Source organism: Talpa occidentalis, unplaced genomic scaffold (assembly GCF_014898055.3).
Source record: "Talpa occidentalis isolate TD23 unplaced genomic scaffold, MPIMG_talOcc4v2.1 talOcc4.11, whole genome shotgun sequence".
In the NCBI taxonomy this organism is placed as follows: domain Eukaryota; kingdom Metazoa; phylum Chordata; class Mammalia; order Eulipotyphla; family Talpidae; genus Talpa; species Talpa occidentalis.
Genome location: NW_023601104.1, coordinates 89853277 through 89879567, shown reverse-complemented (window position 1 = coordinate 89879567; position 26291 = coordinate 89853277). Strand labels below are relative to the sequence as shown.

Here is a 26291-nt window from a genome sequence, read left to right as displayed (position 1 = left end):
TTAATTTTTTGGTGTATGACTGTGTTCCTCACCTTGTGAGTAAGTGTGTGTGTGTTTTAATAGAAGCTAGTTAAAGGTGACTTTGGGGCTCCTTCAGCTGAAGTGTGGGCGCCATTTGCAGTAGATGCTGACTCAGTTTCATGGGTGATGGTTTTGTGTGCATTAGACCTACAGTCATCATCAATCTACATTTATGGCACATGTGTGGCCTGTCCTGGGGTATACAGAGCGTACAGGGGACACACGTGGTCTCTGTCCCCAGTGGCTGATGGGCTACCTAACCTAACTGAGTTGGGGGTACACCAGCTCCCTGAGAGCTTCCTACATTGTCCAGTGTCCTGAAGGTGACCATCACTTTGTGCCAAGGGACTGACCCCTACCCACTGGGATGGGAGCCCAGCCCTGGCTCTGCTCCCTGCTGTCAGGGCTTGGCAGGGTGGTTCGGAACTGCTAGTGGCAGACAGCGTGGATGTTAATGGGTCTGAAGAAAGGGCAGTCTTTGGTCTTTGTCAGCAAGTGCACGTGGACACAAGTGCATATTGTTATGTTCTCTCCATCTGAAACGCCCTCCTTTTTTTCATCTTAATCTATTCAAATTCAGTTTCAGAAGCCATTCTGTGGACCACACCTATAATTTGAAGGGGGGAACTTAATTTAAGCTAGTAAAAAGTAGTTAACTCCTGAAAGGAATAAAGAACATTCTAAGGGTAGAGAAGTTGCACTCAGATGAGCGGCTGCTGCTTCTAGAACTGAGGGGTCATGAACAAGGACAGAATTATGCACTCCCCTGAGGGCCTCCCGCTGCTGGACACATGCTGCGCTAGCCATGAGCAGGGGGTGTGCCCGAGTAGACTGTCGGGTCAGAGACATTCTTGGGAGGGGTGGCCAGGGCTCAAGTGGAGGAGCGGCCTGTTGGGTGGTCAGAACCAGCGCTGCAGAGTGTGGGCCTGAGTTGGTTCCCTGGAGGGGCCAGCCTGGGGAGTGGGGGGAAAGTGAGGGCATGTGTAGTCTGAGAGGACCATGCAAATAGGCACCCCAAGCCACTGTCCCACTGACTTCTGTGCTGAAAACACCCTGGGACCAGTAAGGGACACCCCTTGCTTCTGCTGTGGCTCCCTGCACGGCCCCTGTTGACAAAGTCTAGTTTCGAGCACAAATTTGATCCCTGGCCATCCAGGGAGCTACCCACATGGCTCAGCAGACCTCTTCTGTCTCATCCGCTGCTCCCCTCAGCAGTGTATTTCAGTCAACCCGCCTGTTCTTCTCCCCAGAACAGAATCCTCTCACCCCTTACCCCTCTGGCCTGTACCCCAGCTCTTATATGCATAAATAAATAAATCTTTTTTTTTTTTTTTTTTCAAAAAAAGCTGTTCATAACAGCGTGGAGCCTTGTATAGCGAGGAATGCCCAGCTCCATGTTCGGCCATGTCTGCCTTCTTTGTCCCCCTCTGAACCACAGCTCAAGTGTGGCTCTGGTCACCCACAGCACCGACCGGCCTCCGTGTGATGTGAGCCAGCCCTGTCCCTAGTTCCACATTCTTCGGAAAGAGAATCCACCCCTCCCCCACAACTCTGATTCATTAGGGGCATGTGCTTCTCAATTCTTAGAATCATCAATAATTTCCTTCTCCCAGCTCCTTCCTGTTAGAGAAAAAGAGATCCCTTGGCCCAGCTCTCCAGGTGCCTATGTCAAGGCCAGAGGGCACTGCCCGGGGGTTGGAGGCCCCCCAAGGGGTAGAGCAGAGCAGAAGGGCAGACCCTTGAGGGCTTCAGGAAGGCCTGCTGGAGCCTGGAGTCTGGGTGTCCGCTCTGTTGTGGGAGTGGGGAGGGGGCAGGTGGGCTCCCTGGGCTGCTGGAATATGGGCGTTCAGCCTGCAGTGTTTTCTTACTTTCTAAAGGAATGATTTTCTGATTGGTTCACTTGGCAACTGATTATATAGGATCTTGAACATTCCTTCCATCTTTGTTGCAAGCTATTATTTAACCCCTTGCTTGGTTTATTGCCTCTGGTATGTCAGCGCTCTTAACTGTCCCACTTCAGGGTACTCCGTCAGAGGGGCGCACGCTCTCGTTTGCCTTTGTGGGTGGCCGTGGGCCCAGGTTCTCCCAGGGCACTGGCTCCCTTGTCCTCTCTGTGTGCAGGGTCCCATTCTGGTGCAGAGGCTGTAGCTCCAGGAAGGCATCACCCTCAGAGTTCCAAGAGCTTAGGCTGAGCCTGGGTGGTGGCTGGGGGTGCACAGCAGGAGCTGTGGGGCCACCTCCCAGCTCTGGAAGGACAGGTGGGCATCGGGTGTAAGTTAATGCTGCCCTGTCCTAGACAACCTGCCCATCTGCCTACTCCGAGGGTCTGGCACCATCTCAGAAAAGAATTTCCTCAACTAACTGGAGATCCCTGCTAAAGTTTGCCAAGTTTACTAAGGGTTGGAGTGTTTCTAGACCTTCTTGTGACATTTACTGCCTTTATAAGTAAATGTAAAACAGCTCCATTTCTATTTTTTTTTTAAAGATTTATTTATTTATGCATACAAGAGCTGGGGTACAGGCCAGAGGTGCAGGGGTTGAGAGGATTCACCAGAGACAGAGTGGGGAGCAGAACAGGCAGACTGAAACACACTGCTGAGGGGAGCAGAGAACGAGACAGGAGAGGTCTGTTATGCCATGTGGGTTGCTCCCTGGCCGGGGATCGAACTCGTGCTGCAGAGGCTGTGGACTGCTCCATAGTGCTGTGCTTAACACCTTGTGCCACTAGGGAGGCCCCCAAAACAGCTGCATTTCTTACCCTTAAAAATACCAATACCTGCCTCTCTGATTGCTTTAAGGATGAGAGGAAATACTACACCTGACCATGTTTTATACAATGCAGGTAGTAGTAGTAGATGTGGGAGGAGGGAGCAGTGCATCCATAAACTCACTGTGCCCTTGAGTAAATCAGTAGCAGGTTGGTCTTGCTAAAAGCCTTGAATGCTTGTTTGAGGGAGTAGCACCTGGACCAGGTTTGACGGAAAGAAGGAGAACAAAGCGTCAGGCCACGTAAGAAGGCTGACCTCAGTAAGCGGTGGACTCAACTATTCTGTGTCCTGAGGCTGAGGAACACTGAGGGAGAAGGGGAACGCAGGCTTACACATGCATGCAGGTGTGTTTGCATGTGCGTGTGGGCGTGCACACTGGGAGCACATCAGTGTGTTTAGCAGAGGGGCAGGAAAGGGACTAGCGCCCAGCAGACATGTGCAATCACGTCTCTCGGCCCCCGTCTCCCTGCAGGTACACCTGCGCTCCGCCAGGCGTCTCTGTGAGCTGTGCTGTGCCAACCGGGGCACCTTCATCAAGGTGGGCCAGCACCTGGCAGCTCTGGACTACCTTCTGCCGGAGGAGTACACCAGCACACTGAAGGTGCTGCACAGCCAGGCCCCGCAGAGCAGCATGCAAGAGATCCGCCAGGTCATCCGTGAGGACCTGGGCAAAGAGGTACCTGCTCGTGCTGGGACGGATGGGCCCCAGGGTGGTACTTTCTGAAAAGCCCTGGCAGAGTTCCTGCGGCCTGGCCCCAGGAATCAAGATCCTGCCCTGGCCAGGAGCCCCACCTAAGAGCCATTTTATTGCGGAAACCACAGAGGTTAGAGGGAACCTCCTTGGCCCTCGGTAAAAAATATTAGTTGAACCATATGAAGCTGCTGATATTCGATTGTTTTTGACCTGCAACCTGATATTCATATGGCCCCACCTGGTGATATCTATCAATTATTGATTGTCCACTGTACCCAACAGCTGTGCTGTCCCCTGTGTTACCTGGCTTCAAACCACACACGAGGCAGGTACTATTGCTAACCCCATTTTGCAGATTGGGGATGGTCAGATATGTCCAAGGACACTTAAGTAATTCCAGGGTGCTGTCCAGGGTGCCATCCATAAACTCGCCAAGCGGTTCAATGCATTGGCTATTTATTTATTTCTTTATTTATACAAGAGCTGGGGTACAGGCCAGAGATGTGGGAGGGTGAGAGGATTCACCAGAGACAGAGCGGGGAGCAGAAAAGACAGATGGACTGAAAACACTGCTGAGGGGAACAGTGGGTGAGACAGGAGAGGTCTGCCGCGCCGTGTGGGTAGGGTAGACTCCCTGGCTGGCTGGGAATCGAACCCACACTGCAGAGGCTGTGGACAGCTTTACAGCGCTGCGCTCAACCTCCTGTGCCACCCGGGAGGCCCACAATGCCTTGGCTTTTAATGGAACATCTCTGGGCAGGCAGTCATCCAGCCTCTGCTGCTTTTCTCATCTGCTGGCCATGCTACCTCCCCAGACCGCCCTTTTCGGATTCAGTTCAACCTCTGGGGCAGCAAGAAGGGGGCTCAGGGTCCTTCTGTTTACAGCCCTGAGCACTGAGCAGTGACCTGTAGGCTGTGTGGAACCCAAACAGGGCCCAGGACCGTAGACCCTTGCTAGCCTCCTCTTGCCATCTTACTTCTGGGGACGAGGAGGAGCTGAGAGCCATCTATAGGTGGCTGAGCTGTGGGGCAGACCCAACCTTACAGACAGTATGGAAAATTTGAGGGCATCTTAGAGATCACTGCAAAAAAAATTCTTCCCCCTCACCTGGCACTGTATTGACATTCTCCCCTTAGGAAGAGACTCCTTTATGTCTTCTTGAGTATTTCTGAGCAAAACAGTCTTACAGGTAAGCCTAGATCAGCTAATGCCTTTCCTGAGATCGGTTTACAACCTTTGATGTCTCCAATTGCCCTTAAAACAGTTCCTTAGCAGTGCTTCCAGGGTCCACCCCACCTACCTTCAGCCCTTCCGTTTTGTGACTAATGTGGTGGACCAGAGTGGCTTAGAGTTGGGCCCTGGAGCTGGGGGCTTGCACAGATTATTTATCCCCTTGGCTCCTCACTTCACTTATGTGCCAAATGGGGTCATTTTGATATGAGAAGAGTAATGAACTTAGAGTGCTTGGTGCTAACTCCAGTACCTCCTGGAGCAAATCAACAAATATTAGCTCTCACTGCCTGGACCCCACTCTCTCTGGGCCAGGTTCCCTGTGGAACCCTAAGCGCCTAGTCATGGTCTTCCCTCTGTTTGGGATACTTTTACTCCCCTCTCTCTCAGGTGACTTCTGGTGTTTCTAGCTCATGTGTCCATCTCTTCAACCATCTGTCTCCAAACGCCAGGCACTGCTAGATGCTGGTGTCATTTCAGGTCCCAGCTCTTCTGCGGGGTCCTCTCTGGCCCTCTGTATAACTTTGCTCCCTCCACTTGTGTGTCGTGTGGCTTGGTTAGTGTGCCCAGGTAGTTTTCCTGCAAGTCCTAAAACCTTGGGGGTGAAGAACTTGCTTTTCCCTTCCCTATAGGTACTGCCCCAGAAGTTTCTGGTATATAGTAGGTTTCCAGTGTTTGTTTAATGAGCCAGTGGCGGAGCAAGGGACAGCTTCCACAGGCTGCTCTGGAGGGAGGTTTCGTGACAAGCAGTGTTCCATTTCGCTGATGTGTGTGGAGCTGGTGCTGGCTGTCGGCCCCGTCATGGAGAGCTGGTACCAGGTGCTCACCTCCGGCCAAATCTGTCCCTCCACTCAGTGATAGCCTGGCCTGCAAGGGCCTCATGGACCAGCTCTTTGAGGTACCCGGATCACCCAGGAACCCAGCACAGAAACCTCTGTGGACTCCCTGCCCGAGGAACGTCTCCTGCAAAGTGGGGAGGGTGAGGGAAGGAGCAGGCTGGCCGAGGGCTGGCGTCAGGGGCAGGCCACAGGCGGGGGTGTGGGGTAGGTTGGGCCTCAGGACTAGCACGCGGGCACCCCAGGTCGAGGAGACGGGGTTGGCACTGTGCCGGCCTGCGTGTGGCTTTGCTTCTTGCCAAGAGTATTGGCCTCCTGCTTCCTACAGCACGAGATTCACCCCCAAATTAAAACTAAATAAATCACTGTAATAACAGTGTGAAGTACATCATTGCTGGCACATGGCAGCTCAGTGGGGGTGGCTGCCAGGGAGCGAAGGCAGCAGATTAACCCTTGGAGAGCTGGAGGGGGTGAGGCCAGAGCAGGTCAGTGGCTCCCTCTAAGCCAGGGTGGAGCAAGATGAAACGTCAGCGCGGGTTCACCCAGCTGGCCGAAGGGTGCTTGGAAGACAGCACCTGTGTCTTCAGGGCCTTCTGTTGAAGGTAGGAAGGAATAGCAAAGGCATGAAACTGGAAGAACCAAGGAATTGAGGTTTTAAAGAAGTGAGGCTCAGATTAGGATCCTGAGTGACCCTGATCCAGGCGACCCTGAGTGTGGTCACTGTAACTCCTGCTGCATGGTCTGAGTGCTCCTCCCACCCCAGAAAGGGAGGCCAATGTCAAGGTCATGGCTCTGAGGGGGCGCCCCCGAGGCTGGGAAGCGCAGAAACTCTGCTTTCTTACCCAGGGCCCCGCACAGGCACACGATCAAGTCTGCCCTCTCCTCCCTCCTCCGCCTGCCTCCTGGGAGATGGCATTTGTTCCCCGGTGACACACTTTCTCAGTCTGTGGGTGGAGGGAGGGGAAAGGGGCTGTGTGGGAGGCAGGGTGGGTGGGGGTGAGGGTGTGAGGGTGGAGGGAAGTCACTCACTTTGCTCTTCCCCCCTCCTTCAGCTCCTCCCATGACACATCTTGGGGTGCTGCTCTCTCCTCCCCCAGAAAGATGCCTGATCAGGCCCCACTCATCCTGGCTCCACACCAGCCCTGGGACCCTCAGTGGAGAGGCCCATTTCACTCCTAGTTGTGGCGTGAGACCGAGCCTGTCATGCAGCGCCATCTTTCTGGGTGCAAGTGCTCGGGTGGGCGCTGAGCTCAGACTGAAGAGCTGCCCCTGCTGGAGGGGGCACTGGCTGGAGGGGTGGATGTGTGCCAGCCTGGCTGGTGGGTCACGTCTGTGCTTCAGGACGCCTCCCATCAGCAGAGGCCGTGGAGGGTCATGAGGGTCTGTGCCCAGGCAGATGGGGCTGGCCCGAGGAGCTCTGTCTCAGTATGGCAGGGGTAGGGGAGTGGGGAGGGGGTCAAGGTTGCAGTCTCTGGCCCCCATGCTTTACTTTTGGTTCTGGATCAATCCAAATCCCTGAACAGCATCTGGTGCCCATCACTGTGGAGGTGAGGGCAGGCCAAGGCATACCATGCTGGCATAGTGATTAGCTTAGGTGGGGGCAGGGGACCACTTGGCTAAGGGAAGGGCACCTGTGCAGCAGCCAGTAGGGCCTCAGACCTATTCCCAGGCCACTGCTTTGTCCTGTGCATAAGAGAGCTTCAGTTTGATAGAAACCCATGGAAATCAAGCCGGTTTCTCCCCTTCCTCTTCCCTGTCTCTCTGTGTCTCACAGAGAACCTGAAGGACAGGTTCTGGGAAGCAAAAAGAAACTCACCTCTAGGAGCTGGAGTCATTCCTGCTGCTGCAAAAGTGACCTGGTTCTTGAGGGGGTTGGGATTGGGCTCAGCCTCGGTCCCCTGTCTGCCCTTGGTACTGTGGGGCAGGTGCAGTGCTAACCTTGGCCAGAAGATGGCGCCTGAGCTTGAGCGTCAGGGAGGGTGTTGAAGACAGGGCCCTTTCCTGCAGAAGAGGGCCCTGGTGAGTGGATGGGACCCAGGTCCTTTCTACTCATGTTCATGGTCCAGGCTGTGGAAGGAGCCGGGGCTAACAACTCTGCAACCTGAGTGGGGCAGACCAGGCTTCAACCAGGAGCTTGTTGCCCACCTGGTCCTCATGGACGCTTGGCTCTGTGCTGGAGGACCTGCCAGGGTTCTTCACACTGGCTGCCGGCCTATACCTTCCCATCTAGGCTTGGGGTCCTCAGTCACCTGGAGGCTCCAACATCTCTGTGGCTTGATACCTTTTCCTTCATTCTTTTATTCCTTCTCTTTCTTGCTTTCAAAGTAGTTAGTATTTACTAAAAAAGGCATACATGCTAGAAGTTGTGGGTGTAGCTCATTCTGGTCCCTGTGGTTTGGGATCATCATGCAGAGAGAGACAGAGACAACGGAGACATTCAGGGGGATGGAGGCCTCCTGAAGCATTGACCCAGGTTCTCAAAGATGCTTGGAGTGGAGGAGGCGGAGGTTGGCGGGACTGCTGGTTAAGGAGTTGGCCTAAGCAAAGGTGTGGGAATGCGTGAAGGGTGGGGAGTGGGTGGGGATTAGTCTTATTGAGTAGAGTATGGGCTTCAGGTTGGTGAATAGCGCAGCTGAGGTTGCAAAGTCGAGGCTGAGGCCACATTGTGAGGGTCTTGGCTGTTCTTTTCATAGTGTGAGCCTGAGGGAAAGAAGACGGTGAAGAGGGACTTGAGCAAAGAAGGTTAGAAGCTGGATTTCCTAGTCATATGGGAGATGAGATCATCTTTTACCTCACATTTGAGTTGGGGGGGTTTGATTGAGTTGGATGGAGAGTTTGAGGATAAGAATGATGGTGGGAGTTGGGAAGAGAAGATAGAATTATCAGCTGCACCAGTGTCATCTTTGGTTATGGACACACACACACACACACACACACAATCCCTGCATATACATGAGTCCAGTCTTAACTACAATAGAGTTTATGAAATGAACCAATTTTGTTTGTTGTTCTGGAATATAGTTGTATCAGATAAGGGCTTTGCAACTCTGAAATTCTATGAAGAATCAAAGGAAATGAGGTCAGCTGCTGGAGTGGAGCACAGAAATGCCTTTGTTAGGCTCAGCACTTGTGCGGTGTTGAGTGTCGGGGTCTGACTGTGTTCTCCGACACATGGTTTATCAGTCTTTTACCACTAAGCTCCCACAGGGTGGGGATTGATTTATTTATTTTTAAAAAAAGATTTATTTATTTTTATATTAAAGCTGGGGTACAGGCTAGAGGCGTGGGAGGGTGAGAAGATTCACCAGAGACAGAGCAGGGAGCAGAACAGGCAGACGACCGAAATGCACTGCTGAGGGGAGCAGCGGGCGAGTCAGGAGAGGTCTGCGGCGCCATGTGGGTAGCTCCCTGGCCGGTCCGTTATCTATCCTGTGCTGCAGAGGCTGCAGACAGCTTCACAGCACTGAGCTCAACCTGCTGCACCACTGGGGAGGCCCCAGGGTGGGGATTTATACTTGACTTTGTTTTGTAGCTCCTCATGGTTCCCAGGATGAGTGGTATGTGCTGCAGGTGTTCTGTGCACTTGGTAGACCACTGGACTAGGTACAGATGGGATGACAGCTTTTGTCAAGAAAAGATAATGAAGATTTCCTCAAGAATATCAGTGGTTTATCAGCTTGGTGGGGGTGGCAGAGAGAAGGTTCTCGTGGTGCGAAGACCAGCAGGAGCAAAAGTGGAAGGTGGGAGGTGAGGCAGGAGATTGCCTGACTTGTGTGAGGGGTCCCTGGTGGTGGGAGTATCAGTGGGGGCAGCTGTGGAGATGAGCAGGGATATTCATGGGGGCTTTGGGGCTAGAGAAGGGGTAGAGGGTATGCATAGGGAATGGCGAACTCTGGGATGACCCCTCTTATTTCTGCACACCTATACTTAGGACCTCTGCTCCCGTGCAGAGAACTTTGAGAACTAGGAACAGGGCCCACTCCCAGGACACCCCTTCCTCCGGGTGGTGACTGTCTACCAGGGCTGGATTTCATTCTTCTGTTAGACAGTTTTCTCCAGAAAAACAGAACCAACAAAAAACCAGAATGTGTTTATGTGTGTGTATAAAATGAATGGAAGTTGATTGGTTGGTTTTAAGGAGCTGGCTTATGTGGTCGTGGAGGCTGAGAAGTCTGAACCCTTCAGTGTGGGCAGTAGAACTGGAGACTCAGGAAGAACCAGTGTTGTAGGTCCAGTCCAAAGGCTATCTGCTGGCAGAATCCCCTCTTGCTTAGGGAGGTCTGTCTTGTTTTGTTCAGGTCTTCAACTGATTGTACGAGGCCCACCCATGTGGTGGGCAATCTACTCACAGTCCCCTGAATTGAATATAAATCTCATCTGAAAACACCCTTATAGAAACATCTAGAATAATGTTTGACTAGATGTCTGGGCATTGTGTCCTGCCAAGTTAACACATATAATCAGCTCCTGTGGTTCCCTGCTCGGTCTGCAGTGAGACTGCTCATTTACACCCTCCATCCTGCTTTCACACGAGCTTCAAATTGAGCCTTTGAGGTAGACAGGAGCCAAACTGCCCATTGGTTTATTAGGTCTGTTCCCTTCAGCGTGTTGGTTATCTTCTCTGCCCTCAGTTTTCTGGTCTGTAGAATGGGGATAATAATACCTGCCACATGGCCTTGATGTGGGGATTAAGTGAGTTAACAGACGTGGAACACTTAGAGCATGCCTGGCTTTACCACATTTTCTGAGAACTCGTCTGGTTCTCTGTCCCAGATACTATTTTGCTAGAAGAATCCTCCTTTCTCTTTGCCCCAGTGATTAGTTCCCAGCGTTCTACCATGTGGTCCCTTCCCTCCCATTAGAAGTCACCCCCAGTCTGCCTTGGAGTCTGTCCCTGGGCTTCATGAACACCACCCCCACCCTGGGAACCCCCACCTTGGCTGGGGGCTGCTGGAAGCCTAGTTGGGCTGTTTTAGCTTTTGTGGTTTCCCAAGCACCACCAGTAACACCTCCTTTGACCTTTGGCCCCCAGGCCTGATATGGATATGGGGTGGGTGGGGGGAGGTCTGCGTACTGCCAGGGGTGAGGCACAGGTGCCCAGGGGCAGGAGTTGGTGGCTGTGTGGTGTTCAGGCTCCATCCAGTCCTCCTTACTGGCAAGACGGCAGCAGGACTCAGTCTCCTGCGGTGGAGGAGCCAGGAGTGCGTTGTATGCAGGAGTGAACATGCCCTGGATTGGAATTGGGGGAGGGGGGAGCATCCTGAGCAAGGAGCCCTCCTCCTCCCAGCAGACACATGCTTCCACGCCCTCACACCTGTTCCTTGCAGAGCTGACCCAACTTCTCTCTCCTCTTATTTCCTCACATATACGGTGCTCTCCTCTGTGCCGGGAACGGTGCTGCCCCTGTGCATGCACACTAGCTGGACCTGGCCGGGGCTGGCCCCTTCCTAACCCCGGGTTGCCCCTCTGGCTTGAGGCTGAGGATGGCTGAAGGGCTCTGGCTGCCTTCAGATTTGCTCCTCTTGGCTTTCAGCACCACCTTTGTTTGTTCTGGCGTCTGGCTTGTCTGCACATAGCCAGGGAGGCTACTGTCTGAGCCTTCTGGGGATGGCGCAGGAGGAGCCGCTGTCCAAAAAGCTGTGTGCGGGGAGTTTGGGGGGTGAGGGAAGAGGTCATACCCCCTCCTGATTTGGCCTCATCCAGCCTTCCCAGCGTCTCTCAATAAAAAATACATTTATATTAAAAACAAAATGAAGACTAAAAAAAAAAAACATTTCCCCCCAATAATGCTGAACATCAAAAGGAGATTTTTATCAATTATGAGAGAGAGATTTTGGCCATAAAATGGTAATTTAAAGAGTGGGAGATGGATGGCGGGAAGCATTAATGTCAGCCGGGACGGATGGTGTGCCATTAGTCACCGAGGAGGGATGGCTGGCTCCTCCCCGGCTTGCCAGGCCTAGCCCCCCAGCCCCGCTGCCCCCCTCAGGCCCTGTGCCCCTCCTGGCCTGCCCACTCCTCCTTGGGGGTGCCCTCGTCTGGCTCAGAGGCACCTGCAGCCAGTTACTGTGTTGCTTCTGGATGAATCTTAACACAGCTTGGGCCGCGGCCCAGAGAGCCACTCCTGGCATTCCTTGCAGCCTTGTTGCCTTCTCCACTTCACCGGGCTCTACCTGGTGTGTGGGTTCACCCCATTTACCTGTTTTTGCACCCCAGTCTGTCCTCTGTTCATGCCCTTCTCTCATTTCCCCGTGTACTCATTGGACTCTCATCCTTTAAGTTCCAGGTCTAAATCCATACACAACCAGACACACACAACCTGACACACACACAACCTGACACACACACCCACCCTCCATCTTGCCAGGTGTCAGGCACTGTTTTAAAGGTTCCACGTGGGTCAATTTAATTCTCATTAAAACCCTCCAAGGTAGATACTATTATGCACCTTATTTACAGATAGGAAACTGAGGTGCAGTTTCTGGTGGAATTGTCTCCCTTGGCCTCCTCGGGCACCTCCAGTCTGGATAAATGGTTCTTTTGTGTTCTCCTGGCCCCATCCTGTCCCCTTGCAGCCCTGTTCCTGCAAAGCTGTCCCTGACCCCCGTCAGGCTGGCCTGGCCCCTTTTGTGAGCCCAGCGTGGTTGGTTTGCACTGGGGGGTGGTCATCGTCAGCTCAGTGCTCGGGTTATGTTCTCAGGACGGCAGGTCTCCTCGCCGTGGGGCACCCTCGGTGTGCTGCTCAGTGTCCTGCACACAGAAGTTGCTCAGTAATTGTCGCCTGCACTGCAAACTCCACCTGACACGGGCATCCTGGCGTTTCAGAGCCTGGAGTCCTCAGGGTGGTGACTGCCCCCGCCCCTGCTCTCAGTCCTTTGCTCCTGGCCCATTCCTGTGGGAGGCTGGGGGTGGGGGGCTGTGTGAGGCTGCCTGGGGCATCTGCACCACAGGTGAGGTCTAGAAGGAGCAAAGGACCATTTCTGTGGTGCTATGACTTAAAGGTTAATAAAAAAGGCGTTGGAGCCAGAGAGCCTTGCACACATCCCAGATGCTGACATACTCTGTGTCGCTAGTTCTCTCTGCGCCTTAGTTTCCTCATTTGTAAACAGGAATGATCAGACATTAATGACTGTGATGAGGACTGCAGACTTAGGTCATCTAGGCCCAGTGCCTGGTGGCCAGCAAACCCCAGAGACTGAGAGTTGGTGATCACAGGCCGAGTTGCTGTGACTATGAATGAAATCCCTAAGCCTGACTGCCAGGTTACATCTGGCACCTCCCTGGTGTGGGCTCTTCCTGGGTGTGGCGGGTCCAGACTCTTCTGGTTCAGTGGCAGGTACTTTGGACAACAGTTACCCAGAGAATCACTAACTTGTGGGTTGTGAGAGTTTAGAAATTAACTCGTCCCACCTGTGTGCACAGGTGAGGCTGGGGCCGCTCAAAGAATGGAAACTGCTTCCCAGAAGGCAGCCTGCATGGGGAGACCCTGGTCAGCGACTCCCCATCCTGTGCTGGCGCCCCCCATTGTCAGGGGTGCAGCTCAGTGCCCAGAGGGGAGGGCCAGCACTCCGGGTGGGGCTGGTCTTGCTGCCACAGAAACCATAGGGCCTCAGGTAGCTTCCACCCTACTGGACCTTGTTTCTGGTAAACATTGGGAAAGTCATGTTCATCCCTCAAGGTGATAAGGATCCCTGTAAAGGCCAGGAATACCACAGTGCAGGTTTTCTATGATCCAGCAGACTGGGTAAAGGAGGAGTCAGAGTCCTCAGTGGTTTTTGCAGGTCTTTTATTGGGATTTACCCGGTACACACACAGGAGGCCTGCCAGCCTCCCAGCCCCCAGCAAATCCTCACTCTATCTGGGCTCCCTGATGATCTCTGCTTCTGCTTCTTTGCTTCTCTCTCGGCTTCTCTTTTGGCTTCTACTGGTGTCCCCGTGATGCTGCCCTTAAAAGCCCAGTCTTAGCCCAGGTGAATCCCATCTACCTGTGCCCACACCCTACTCCAGGTGCCCGCCATCAGGCATGCATTCAGGACTGCAAGGATCCGTCATCTATCCTGATGGCGGGAGGGCAGAAAAGCCTGACATTTTTCCTTACCCTACGGTCCCCCCACCCTATTTCAGCCATTTGCCAGTTGTTTATATAACCCTAAAATTTTGGTGCTTCACTCACCCTCCCCCAGGGCTCCCATGCTCTATCACTCGGTGATGGGATTCTAGGGGTTCCTCGTGTCTTCTTGCCCGTCCTCCCCCTGCCAGCAGTTTGGGTGATCTATGCATTCACCAGCTCACTTCAGTCCATACACCATGCTTGGGGTATGCAGAGCCAGCAAGGCACAGTGCAGGATCTCTGTGAAGCTATGCAGATGGGTAATGGAGAGTCCTGGAGCCCTCAGTGGCTTTTCAGGCTTTTATTGAGCTTTTACCAGGTACATGGCAGGCAGGGGTTCCCGGGGGTAGGGGGGCTGGGAGGCTGGCAGGCCTCCCAGCCCCTGGCAAATCTTCACTCTTTCTGGGGTCTCTGGCTGCACTTTCTCATTCTCCTGGTTTCCCTGCTGGCGTCCCCCTGACGCCACCCTTAAAAGCCAGGCTCGGGCCTCCCCTGGTGGCACAGTGGTTGAGCGCTGGGCTGCGAGGCTGCCCGCAGCCTCTGCAATGCCAGTTTGTTCCCCGGCTGCTGGCGAGGGTCCCACAAAAAAAAAAGCCAGTCTCAGCCCAGGTGTACCCACCTGTGCATGCCCACACCCCACTGCAGGTGTCCACTGTCAGGCATGCAATGATCCATCATCAATGCTAATGGTAGGAGGGCGGAAAAGCCTGATACTTTTTCACTTACTCTACAGGGTACTTTCTCCTTTCTGGAATCTAACCCTTGGATCAGCTGCTGCATCTGGGCTATGCTGTGGGGAAAGGGCCTGGGCTTGTGGTGGCCCCATTCACTGACTCGCAAGATCGGGGCCCACTCCTTGCTACTCTGCTCAACCAGAAAATACAGATTTGTTGAGCAGCTGATATGTTCTCACCTCTGTGCCAACGCTGTGGGGGATACAGCAAATGTCAAAGCCGGGTCCCTCCCTCCCTCCTTCCCCAAACCAGGCAGACAGAACAATACACAGAGGGAGTAATTAGAGAACAATTAAGCACTCAGCTGTGGGGCTGATGCAGGGAAGTTCAGGGGAAGTTCAGAAGAGGGTTCTTGGAGGCAGTGGGCCCTGAGCTGACCGGAGAGGATGAGCTGGATTTAAGGAGTGAAAGTAGCCGGGTGTGGGGGCTGGGCAGTGGGAGTCTGCAGGACGTGGCTCTTTCCAGACCAGCAGGAAACTCGGTTGGGGCTGTATTACTTTGTGACAAAGTGCACAGGCCGGTGACTTACACTCAGAAATGCGGTGTGTCACAGCTCTGGAGGCTAGGGGTCTGAAGTCAGGGCATAGGCGATGAGGTCACCTGAGGGCCTAGAGGTCTCTCTCCCCACTGCCATAGCCTCTGGCATTCCTTGGCTTCTCTCCCTGCCCCTTCATACTGTCTTTCTGTTGTGTGTGTGTCTGTTGTGTCCATATTTCCCCCTCTTTTGAATTGTACATTTAATTTCCTTTTATTCTCAAATTTTATTCATTTGCCAGTTGTTTACATAACTGTGATTTGGTGAGTGCACACGATTCACTCATCCTCCACCAGGGCTCCGGGGTCCATGCCTGTCCATCCCCTCTGCTGCCCCTTATTCTTCGCAGAGTCTAAGAATTATTTTTGTGTTTTGCCAGTTTACTTTGGTTATTTATGTCCTGCAAATGAGTGAAACTATCCAGTCACTGTCGTTCACTTTCTGACTTATTTCATGATCACCTCAAGATCCACCCATGTTGTTCCCAAAGACCCTGTGTCATTTTTTAAATAGCTGAGTAGTATTCCATTGAATGTATATTATGCAATTTCTTTGTCTGCTGGCGGGCATTTAGGTTGGTTCCATGACTTGCTGTTGTGCCTGAAGCTGCTATGAATTTAAGTGTGCATAAATCTAGTGTTTTCATATTCTTTGGGAAAAAACCTAGCAATGGCATTCCTGGATCACATGAGTTTTTCATGTTCATATTTTTGAGGGACCATTTTCCATAGAGACTTTACCAAATTGTATTCCTACCAACAGTGGATGAGGGTTCCTGTTACTCCACAGCCTTGACGACGCTTGTTTTCAGTCTTTTTGAAATAGGCCATTGTTAAGGGATAAGGTGATGTCTCATTGTGGCTTTGATTGGCTTTTCCCTTAGAATAAGATATTGAGCATCCTGTAGTCCCTTCTCATAAGGGCAGAGTAATATGCCAGGTGGGCCTCATCTTAACTCAATACTTTGGCAACGACCCTATTTCCAGATCAGGTCCCATCCTGTTACAGGAGTCAGGACTTAGACCTGCGTAGGCATATTCAGAGGACACAACTGGAGCCCTAACAGAGGGGTGCACTAAGTCTTCTGTGGTTGTAAGGACCAGAACCCCAATGCTGAGACAAAAAGGCAGGTGTATTGTGCCAGGTGACTGCACCTCTGGAGGGGCTGGGGCAGAGTCGGCCTGTGGACTCTCCTAGCACCTGTCTCTGTCACCCAACTTCTCTGTGCAGGTCAGCTTCCTTCATAGCTGGGGCCCTCCCTAACCAGCTGCTGTCAGCACCTCTGCTCAGCTTTGCCCTGAGGAGGGACTTCCACCTTTCATGTTATAAAATTCTATATCAGGATTCTAACCCACTTAATGTGAGCCAGACTTTGTACTGGGTTGAACAGTATCCTCCATGCTCCCTCAAGTTCACGTCTATCTGGACCCTAAAAATGTGAAATAAGCTTTTTGTAGGTATAGGAGAGATCTTAAGATGAGTTTATGTTAGATTGAGGGAGGTGGGGTCTAAATCCAATGACTGATGTCCTCAGAAGGCCAGATGGCCATGGAAGCCGGCATTGTCATGAGGCATCTGGAAGCTAAAGAATTTCAGAGAAGGCTGGCAGCCTCTGAGGCCAGAAGAGTCACGGAAGCATCTTTCATAGAGCCTGCAGGGGGAGGGAATGCAGGCCAGCTGGCCGGCCCCCACCTTGGTCCCCAGAACTGAACAGGACATTTCTGTTGTTTTAAACCATGAAGTGAGTGGTAGTTTGTCATAGCAGCCCTGAATGCAGAGGCCCGTTCTCAGACCAATCATGTGGTCAGAGGAGCGGGTCTATGGGCAAGTGTCACCCCACTCATTTGAACCTCATAGTTAAACTTAGAGTGGGAAGCATCACAGAAAAAGGCATGGAGTTGGCAAGGCCAGCAAAACTGGATAAAATTGTTCTGATTTTTGGTTATTTGGTACTTGCAGGTAGGGTGCATTGAATAGAGATTTTGCGTATACTGTGGCCAAGCTGTACAATAATTCTGCAAGGTTAGTAGATTTTACCATTCCATTTTTCCCTATGAGGCTGCAGAGGCCCCGAGAGGTTAGGTAACAGCCATAGTCACACAGCTAAAAGTCACAAAACCAGGCCTGGAACTCTGTTGCCTAAATATCCACGCCCTCCCCTGGGTAGCCAGTAGGCCTGAGGAGCGTTAGGTTTCTGGAGGGCAAGAGTGAGACCGGGGCACTGGGAGTCACCACAGGTCCCAGATCTTAGAAATAATGTTAAGTCAAATTGGCTATTAGTGTGTGTGCGTGTGTGTTTGCACATGTGCACAAGCACAAGCCCCCATGACTGATGGAGAGACATCTCGGCAGAGCCAGCCAACAGCACAGGATGGATGGAGGGGCCCAAGGCAGGAGCTGGGCTGAGAGGCTCTTGTATCATCCACACCTGGGAAAGGTAAATGCTCTTCACGGAGCCCTTTTGAGCTTTCTCCTCCACCTGGGGCAGTTTTTCTCCCCTCTACGTGCCCCTGGAGCTCAGAATGAGTGTCCCAGGTTGGGCAGTGAGTCAGGAGACAAGCAATAGGATGAATGTCATGACCACTGCTCTTGAAGTTGCTGCTCACAGATGACCCCATGCTCCCTGGAGCCTGAGGGGCCTCAGGGCCCCTCATGTTGTCCATGAATGGAACCTGGAACTCCTGGTCTTCCGTCCCTGCCCAGGGGGAGGGGTGTGGGTGTCCTCTTTCAGGCTGCCCATGGCTGGGCTTGTGATGACAGTGGTTTCCAGTGCTTCTTCCCGACTCTTCGTGGGCCAGAGGATTGTCTGTTGGTGATGGCCAGAGAGGAAGTGGTCATGCAGAGGACGGACAGGTCCTGTCTGGTCTTGTAGTGGACAAAATCACCTTGGTCACAACCTGACCCAGTGCTCACTGCATGGAAGTTATGTTGCTTATCCTATGTAAAGCAGGAATGGGCCACAGTGCAGGTTTTCTATGATCCAGCAGACCGGGTAAAGGAGGAGTCAGAGCCCTCAGTGGCTTTTTCAGGCTTTTATTGGGATTACCAGGTACACAGCAGGCAGGGGTACTGGGTGGCCGGGAGGCTGGCAGGCCTCCCAATCCCCAGCAAGTCTTCACTGTATCTGGGCTCTCTGGCGTTCTCTCTCTCTCTCTCTCTCTCTCTCTCTCTCTCTCTCTCTCTCTCTCTCTCTCTCTCTCTCTCTCTCTCTCTCTCTCTCTCTCTCTCTCTCTCTCTCTCCTTCTGCTTCTCTCGGCTTCTGCTGGCGTCCCCGTGACGCCACCCTTAAAGGCCCAGTGGAATCCCATCTACCTATGCCCACACCCTACTCCAGGTGCCCGCCATCAGGCATGCATTCAGGACCACAGGATTCCGTCATCTATCCTAATGGCGGGAGGGCAGAAAACCCTGACATTTTTTCCTTTCCCTACATCCTACTTGAGCTTTCCCAGAAGCAGATCCCACAGAAAGATCGCAGTGAGGAGGCCTTGCGGCTCCAGGCAGTGGGGATGTGGTGTTGGGAAGAGAAGGCAGCTGGTGTGGCTATGTGCTCTTGACCCCCTGAAGCTGTGGGGGTGGGAGCAGGGGAGGACAAAGATGAATCCTGCAGGGAGACTGGGGAATGGTGCCAAGCACTTTTCTTAGAATCATCTGAGCCTAGGGGGAAGTGGGGATCTATGCCTAACCTCACATCGGTGGTTGCTGGTGAGGGCTCATGCCTGCAGCTATGGAAAGGAGCCCTCGGGCACAAATGAAGTCCATGAATTACAGTGAAATTGGGCAGGGCATTGGTGGTGCTCTGCAGATGTCACCCCCTAAAATCCTCGCCCCTGCTGCCCTATGAGGGAAAGTACTCTTTTTATTGTCCCCCTTTTATAGAGAGAGGAACAAACCAAGACCAGAGCGGTTAAGTCACATGCCTGAGGTGACACAGGCAGCTCGAGGCAGTCAGGAGCAAAAGCCTGGGCTCACTCCAGGACCAGGTGTCTGACCTTCATGCTCCTGTGCTCTCTGTAGGCAGCCATGAGCTCTCACAGCTCCCCATCCTAGCAGGTTGTGGCTTCTCCTAGCACTCCTGAGAGGTAGGTGGTACAGGCAGGTGAAGCGCCTCTAGTGGGTCAAGGAACCCAATATTTATTAAGAATTTTCTGTCTCCAACATATATTGCACATTTTCAAACCTAGGGCCTCATTTAGTTCCTTTCACTAGCTCAGCAGGGTTTTCCCATTTTTTGCTGATGTAGAGACTGAAATCCAGAGACACTGAGTAACTTACTCAGAATCACACAGCAGGACAGCGGCTCAGCTAGGACTGATGCAGAGACCACTCACTTCCATTACCTGGGCTGCCTCACAGAGGTGAGGGTTCAGGGCCACGCAGGCAGGCCTGCAAGACTCAGTCTGGCTCTGACATCACACTGTCAGCTACCTCGCCGCCACCACGGCCTGGCCCCACACCTGCGTCACCTCAAAAGTCTATTAGATGATGGCCCAGCTGGTTTGGGAGGTGGGCGGAGGGCTGGGGGGTGGTAATAGGCTCTTCTCCATCTTACCTCCTGAGAAGGTGCCGCCCTCTGTGCTCGCAGGCCTAGGGCTGGCGATGGGGTGACGAGTGCCCAGCTGTCCTTACAGCCAGGTCCTTCTCCAGCCAAGAGCCCTCTTCTGCTCGAGTCTCTGTCATCTCTCCCCACTTGCTGTCCACCTGAAGCTGCCCCTTGGCAGCAGAGGGAGGCGAGCCCTCCACGTCTGACTGATTTATGTTCACCGTTGAAACAATAATGTTTAATCTGGAAAGGGCTAATCAATTTTTTATGCTGATTATGAATTGGCCAGCTGTGCCTGCTTCTTTATTCATGGAGCTTCAGGAACAAGCCCAGGTCCCAGGCCGGGCTCCCTGGGTGCTTCCTGCTGTGGGGGCCCTGCTTCAAGGAAAGCCCCTCAGTCACCTTGCTGCTGCCACTTTGGGGACAATTTCCAGATGTGCATGTGCACCTGTGTGCCTCTGTGTGCACCTGTGTGCACCTGTGTTTGTCAGGGTAAATGGACTCCAGGTGGAGAACCAGATTTAATGTGTGTGTGTGCACATGTGCGGGGAATGGCTATTGAGGATCTGGGGTTCCCTTAAGGGGGTGAAGGCTGGAAGGTAAGAGAAGATCCTAGAACTATGTAAGAAATTCAGACCTGGGAGGAGTGAAGCAACTTCCCTATGGTCACGGCTGGCTGGTGGGAGAAGTGTGCCTGGACCCGCGTGCCCTTGCTCCTTGGCATCACTAACACTCCCTGCAGTCCTGCGGCAGGGTGTGAGGTGGGGCGGGACCCAGAGGAGACGCCATGTGGTCAGCTGCAGTCACTGTCTCCACTGTCTCATCACCCAACTCTGGCATGGCTTGGGAGCCTGGCCTCTGAGTTCACCGGGAGCTGCAGGCCATACGTGAGGTCAGGATGGGAGCAAGTCACCTGAGGCACATGCTCCAGCTGCAGGTGTTCTTGGAATCCACAGTTAGGCCTAGCGAGAGGGGTGAAGGAGGGCTTTCTGGAGGAGGTGAAACTTGAGCGGGACTCAAGTGCTATAGAAAGGAGATTGGACAGAGGGGCCTGGAGGGGGGACATCTTGGGTGGCTGGAGTGGCCTGAGTGGACGCGTGGAGGCAGGACAGAGAGTGGGTGGTGCTCATCTCTGGTGTGTGATCCTTAGGGAGGTATCAGAACCTTGAGCTGGACCCTGGGCCCCCTGGGCCTGTGGCTGGAGGCATGAAGTCCTGAGCCTGGTGGGGCACGTGCTGGGCCTGCAAGGCCTGGCTTCTCCGTGGGCAGAGGCTCCTGGGCGTTTGAACTCTCCGCTGACTTTCTCTCTTCTGGGCCTTCAGCAAGTATTTGTTGATTTGTTTATTGCCTGCACAGATGTTTACTGGGCTTCTGTTGAGTGGGTCCTGGAGTGATGGGGTGAGGAAGCAGCGTTCACAGCGCATGTGTTCTAGGGAAGGGCAGTGAAGATGCTGGACAAGTTATCAGGAAGAGAACATTCAGTGACACGGTGGTAAACGCTTCCAAGGACAAGGATTGGTGCTCTGAGTTTAGGGGGTCTGGACATCTGTCCTGAGGAAATGGCAAGTAAGCTGAGCCCAGCGGATGGTTCAGGGAGGGTGAAGCAGGACAGAGAGCAGGAAGAGCAAGGTCAGTCCAGGGACAGAAAGCCTGGTGGCTAGCAGAGAGACATGGCAGGCGGGGCGGGAGAGACGCGCATGTTATGGAGAGCGAGGTTGGCAGCCATGGTGACTTGATGCAGAGAGTGGCTCAGCCTGGGGCCGGCATGGGGCTGGGTGGGACTGGCGACCACTTAGAGGCTCTTGTAGCTGATGGGGAGGGGATGGATGAAGACTGCAAGGATGTCATTTGGAGACTGAATCAGCAGGACTCCAGGGTGAATGAAGTGGGGCGGGGCTCAGAGAGGTGCCATGGCCTACTGCTGGGGTTCTGACTGCTCAGAGCCGCCCGCAGCCCTAGAGGAGAGGGCCGGAGCCCGTGCTAGCCGGTCCTCTTGCTAGCGGTTTAGAGACAAGCTTTCTATAGGGTTGGCTTTGCACGGTGGCCCACTCTCTCCCTAGAGTAGGTGGGGTGGGTTGGTGGCTAGAGAAGGCCAGAGTCCGCATGGGACTGAGCAATTTGAGTTTCAGCTCTGAGAGGCTGAGACCCAGCATTGAGTTCCTAGTTTCTAGAATTTAAAAAGAGTCTCCAGCAACCTAATCTAACAAGGGCGCTGGGACCCTGCTGTGTGTATTGTGTGTGTGGTGCATTGGTGTTTTGTATTTGTGCAGTGCTTTCTGTCGGTGTTGTGCATGTGTTGTATATTTGTGCTTCTCATGAGTGTTGTATATTTTGTGTGTTATGTTGTCTGTTTTGTGTTGTGTGTTCACCTGCTTGTCTTTGTGCGTTCCCTGTAGCTGGGTTTGTAGCAGTTTGAGGAGCTGTGTTACTTCAACAGCTGGAGCTGCCCTGCAGATTGTCAGGGTCACCGTCGTCATGTGTGGTGTTCCAGGGAACCCCAGGAGCAGAGGCCCCCACGGCCTGCAGGGGGAGTCAGGACTCCTTCTGGGGCCATCATCTGGCACAGTAGAACCAGAAGCCTTGGGGCCCCATTCCTGAGGCCATGACTTGGGCATCGCACCTTGAACTTCCTGCAGTGACTCTGAAGGGTGGTGGTGTCCGATTTGGACCTGCTCCCCTGTCAAGTCCCTGGTGACATAGTACTGTGCCCTGCACATAATAGTCATTCAAGAAATGCTTGTTGATGTTTGTGAGTATATTCCTGTCTGTAAAATGGGGCCAATTGTATCTTCTCTACCAAACCTAGAAGGGGTTGAGAATTACATAAGCACACGTTGAAGGCCACAATGCACATGTAAGGAATTACCCATGGTGGGACACTTACTCCCTGCAGAGCAGAGACAGCCTGACTTCCTTATACCAACCCAAGCTTAAGTTCAAGGAAGAGGTGACAAGTTCTCATGAGGGCAGGCTTGCAGTGGAGGCTGCAGAGTTCAGCTCCCAGATTGGAGGCTGAACTCTTAGTCCTACCTGTTTCTTGGCCCTGTGATGGGGTTTGTACCCCGCTCCCCCAACCCTGGGCTCTCAGCAGCTCATTTCTCTGTGTTCTGATCACCGAGGGGACACCTGCTCAATTCTGGATGTGGGGGTCACACTTCATACTGCACTGTGTCCAGAATCTCTGGTCTCTTCTACTCCAGAGATCTCTGTCACAGATAGAGATATATACCTGTCACCCTGTGATACTGTACAAGTTATTAAGATGGGGAACATTGAAAGATTAGATTTATGACAGTCAGCGGTGGATTATGAAGAATAATTTATCAAATGTCAGTGCCTGCAGCCTACAATTTACAGGAGGTTTGCTTAAGCCGAGGGGATCTGATTGGCTGCCCCTCCCCCACCACTAATGAATGACAGATCTAATGGATGGCTTCCCAGGCTGGCCAGCCACATTGGGTGTTTATCTGCTTTTTATTAATCATTATTATCACAACATTTCCATAGAGTTGCTCCACCCACAGCTTGAAGTGCCCAGCACCAAGAAGGCTCCCTGGCTGCCCTGAGGGAACTGTAGTCACTTCTGGACACGCTTTAGCTGCAGGGATCAATTGGAAGACCCAACATCCTTGCCCCAAGAAGAGGCTAAGGAAAATCTCACCTCACCTTTGTTCTCTCCCTAGGAACTTCCTGGGCACCACTTATGTATCAGGTGCCTTGGAGACATTGCTGAACAAAACCAGTCTGTAGTCTACAGAGGAAGAGGGAGAGGAAGCAATAGAAGTGCGGCTGTGCAATTGCTCCTGAGGAGGGCCAGGAGCTCTGAGAATGTATGCAGGAGGCTTCTCTGAGGAGGTGACATGTGAGCAGTAATTTACAGGATGAGCAAAAATTATTACAATATGGAGGGGGAAAGGGAACCTGTAGGCAGACCAGATAGCATGTGCAAAGATCCTGCGGTGGGCAGGGAGAGGGTGTGCTGGACAGAAGCCATCTGGTTGAGGTAGAGAGAGCTGAGGATAGCTTGGGAGGGTGGGGTGGGAGAGGTGGACAGGGCAGAGCCTGTAGGTCCTGTTCAGGATTTAGGTCCTGGGATGTTGGAGAAGTGCTTTAAGCGGAAAGAAGTGACATGATCAGCATATGTTTAGAAAACTCCAGAAAACTGCTGTGGAGGGTGGATTACTGGAGAAAGGAATGTAAGTGAGTGGGCCAGTAGGAGGCCTTTACAGTGCCTGGGAAAAAGAGGAACCAGAATCTAGAATTGCTGACTCTTTGTCCAGTGCTCTTCATTTTACCACCCTGTCCCGCTGCTGCTTTGGGGCCTCTGTAGGCTCTATTCTAGACCGTATATGGGCTTTCCTCAACAACTCTGTGGGTACAGTGGCATCAAAGTCCCCATTTTACAGATGGGCAAACTGCAGCACGGGGGTTATGTAACTGCCTTGGGGCACTGTGGAGCCAGAATCTGACTCAGCTTGCATCAGAACCAAGATGCTTAGTGAGCAAACCCTCACACCCATGGCCCGAGGGTGTGGCTGCCCCTGGCCTCCTGCTTCTCTTTCTGTCAGCTGCTTGTCCCCATCCTGTAGAAAGACAAGCTCAGTCTGACCTGTGATGCCTTCACAGAGCCAGGGGGCTGATTACCCTGTACCTGGAGGCTCTTTGCAAATTGGTAAGAGTTGAACATTGTGCCAGCCTCCTTGCAGGAATCTAGACAGGGACACTTTGGTAATTTTGGGGTTGACCTGAGTGACGAAGGGCCTCAGATTCTGCTGTTGACCCTTTTCTGGCTTCCTGGCTTGGCAGTAGTAATGGCTAATGGCTCTGGAAGAACTGACAGTTTGATCCTTCAGGACCCCAGAAAGAACACACATTCCATGGAAGAAAGGGTCTGTGTGTCCTCGAGCTGTTATTGTCATTATTATTTTTTATTATAATAAATTGCTCTGTGTGGGAAGCTGAGGGTGAGGTGCTCCCACCTTGAAGCAGAGCAGCTGTTGGTGTGGAAGGAAAGAGACACATGGACGCTTTGTCCTCTCTTTTGACCCCACATAGTGAAACAGGAGGAACCCTCTTATCTTGGGGCCCTTTGAGATTGGGGATGGGTAGGAGGCCCTGTCTCCTACAGATCCTGCTATAATGCAAGTGTGTTTTCAGAGAGGCTGTTCTCTCTTCCATTAGGATATTCTGCTGCTCTGAGTTCTCATGGTGGCCAGAGATGGTGTCTGTTTTGTTGGCCCATGAGGCTGACATGGTTTCTGCCATGGGATGGGTATTTAGTGAATATTTGTTGACTGGCTTAGGCTAAGGAATGAAACTTCATTTTGTTTCATAGATTAATTCTGGGCAATAGTAGTGGCTGGAGCACTGTGTTGAGAAAGGTTCTGAGGCATCATCTAGGCCGAGTGGCAATGAATGCTGGGATTGATTAGTGATGTCTGGCGTGGGTGTGCTTGGGGAGTATTAGTTGCTATTGTTGCATAACCAGTTATCCCCAAACTTAGTGCCTTAAGATAACAAACATTTGATAGCTAATGATTTCTGTGGGTCAGAAATTGTGACTTGTGGGATGGTTCTGGATCAGAATCTCTCACGAGGTTGCTGTCAGGAGGTTGGCTGGGGCCACAGTCATCTGAAGACCTGAGTGGGAAAAGGATGTGCTCCAAGATGACTCATCCTTGGTAGAGGCCTTGGCCCCTCACCACCTGGACCTGTGCACAGGCTGCTTGAGCATCCCATGACATGGCCACTCACTTCCTCTCAAGCAAGTGATCCAAGAGGCAAGGAAGATATCACAGTGACAGAGAAATCATTACCTATCAAATGTTTGTTATTTTAAGGCACTAAGTTTGGGGGTAACTGGTTAGGCAACAATAGCAACTAATACCTTGGAAGACGTACACGATATTTCCTCTAGTATGCTGTTTGTTAGGAGTGGGTCGTTAGGGCTAGCTCACAAAGGGCAGGAGGAAGACTCCACTTCTCAAAGGGGCAAGTATTTAAAAGCTCACAAACATATAAAAACCTCCCAGGGGAATGAGTGTACAAGTGCCACCACTTTGCTGTCCCTGTGAAGTACAGGAATGACCCTCGGGAGGTGGGTGAAAGCCAGGCATGAAGCAGGAATTGCAGCAAAATGGGGTATCAGCTGGAATGGCAATTGTGAGATAGATGCAGGGGTGCCTGAGGCAGGACACCAGGAATGGCATCAGAAGTGAGGAAGGTATAGCGGTTATAGTGGGTTTTCCACTCAAGGCAGTGGTCAGTGTTTTGCAGGGCCCTAGCTAGAGAGAGCTGTCTTCCACCTTGGGCTGGGGGTGGGCAATTTCCATGCCATCCATTCCATTAGCCTGCAGCCCATCAGGCTGCAGTAGATGGCAGCTGACTCCCTACCAGGGGTGGAGTGGGCCATTTGAGAACCCGAGAGCCAGATGTTTGCTGCTGATGCCATGGTAACCTACCCAGTTCATGCTGGGCAGTCTCCCTAGCCTAAGTGGAACTGCCTGGCCTTGGCATCCAGGCCTGCATCTGCCTGCCTCAGGGCAGGCTCCTGTTTTCCTCTGCAGCTGTCCAGTTCAGGGTCTGTTCGAGCATTGTCTTATGGTGATGCAGTTTCTGTACCAGGCTAGGGCTGATGTGAATGAATGAGGGGACAATAGGATGGAATATTTCAAAGTGGAACACCTGGAAAAGTCGAGGACATCCCCCATCCTGTGACTGGTAGACCAGTCCCCAGCAGGCTGGGCCTCAGGCTCTTGTGGGACTGGCCAAGATGCTCAAGCAAAACTTCCCCCAGGAGTCACACTGTGGCTTCTCCAG

The 26291-nt window shown here is 52.6% G+C and overlaps 1 protein-coding gene across 4 annotated transcripts in view; it reads left to right on the top strand.

Moving 5' to 3' along the window:
- Positions 1-26291, top strand: part of ADCK1 (aarF domain containing kinase 1) — a 99804-nt gene that overhangs the window by 30486 nt on the left and 43027 nt on the right. For 3 of the 4 annotated variants that reach the window (XM_037503765.2, XM_054691899.1, XM_037503767.2), the window contains one exon: positions 3262-3465. In XM_037503765.2, the coding sequence (XP_037359662.1) occupies positions 3262-3465 (204 nt within the window). Of the gene's footprint in view, positions 1-3120; positions 3134-3261; positions 3466-26291 lie in introns of those variants that run through there. The other variant, XM_037503766.2, reaches the window with a different exon arrangement.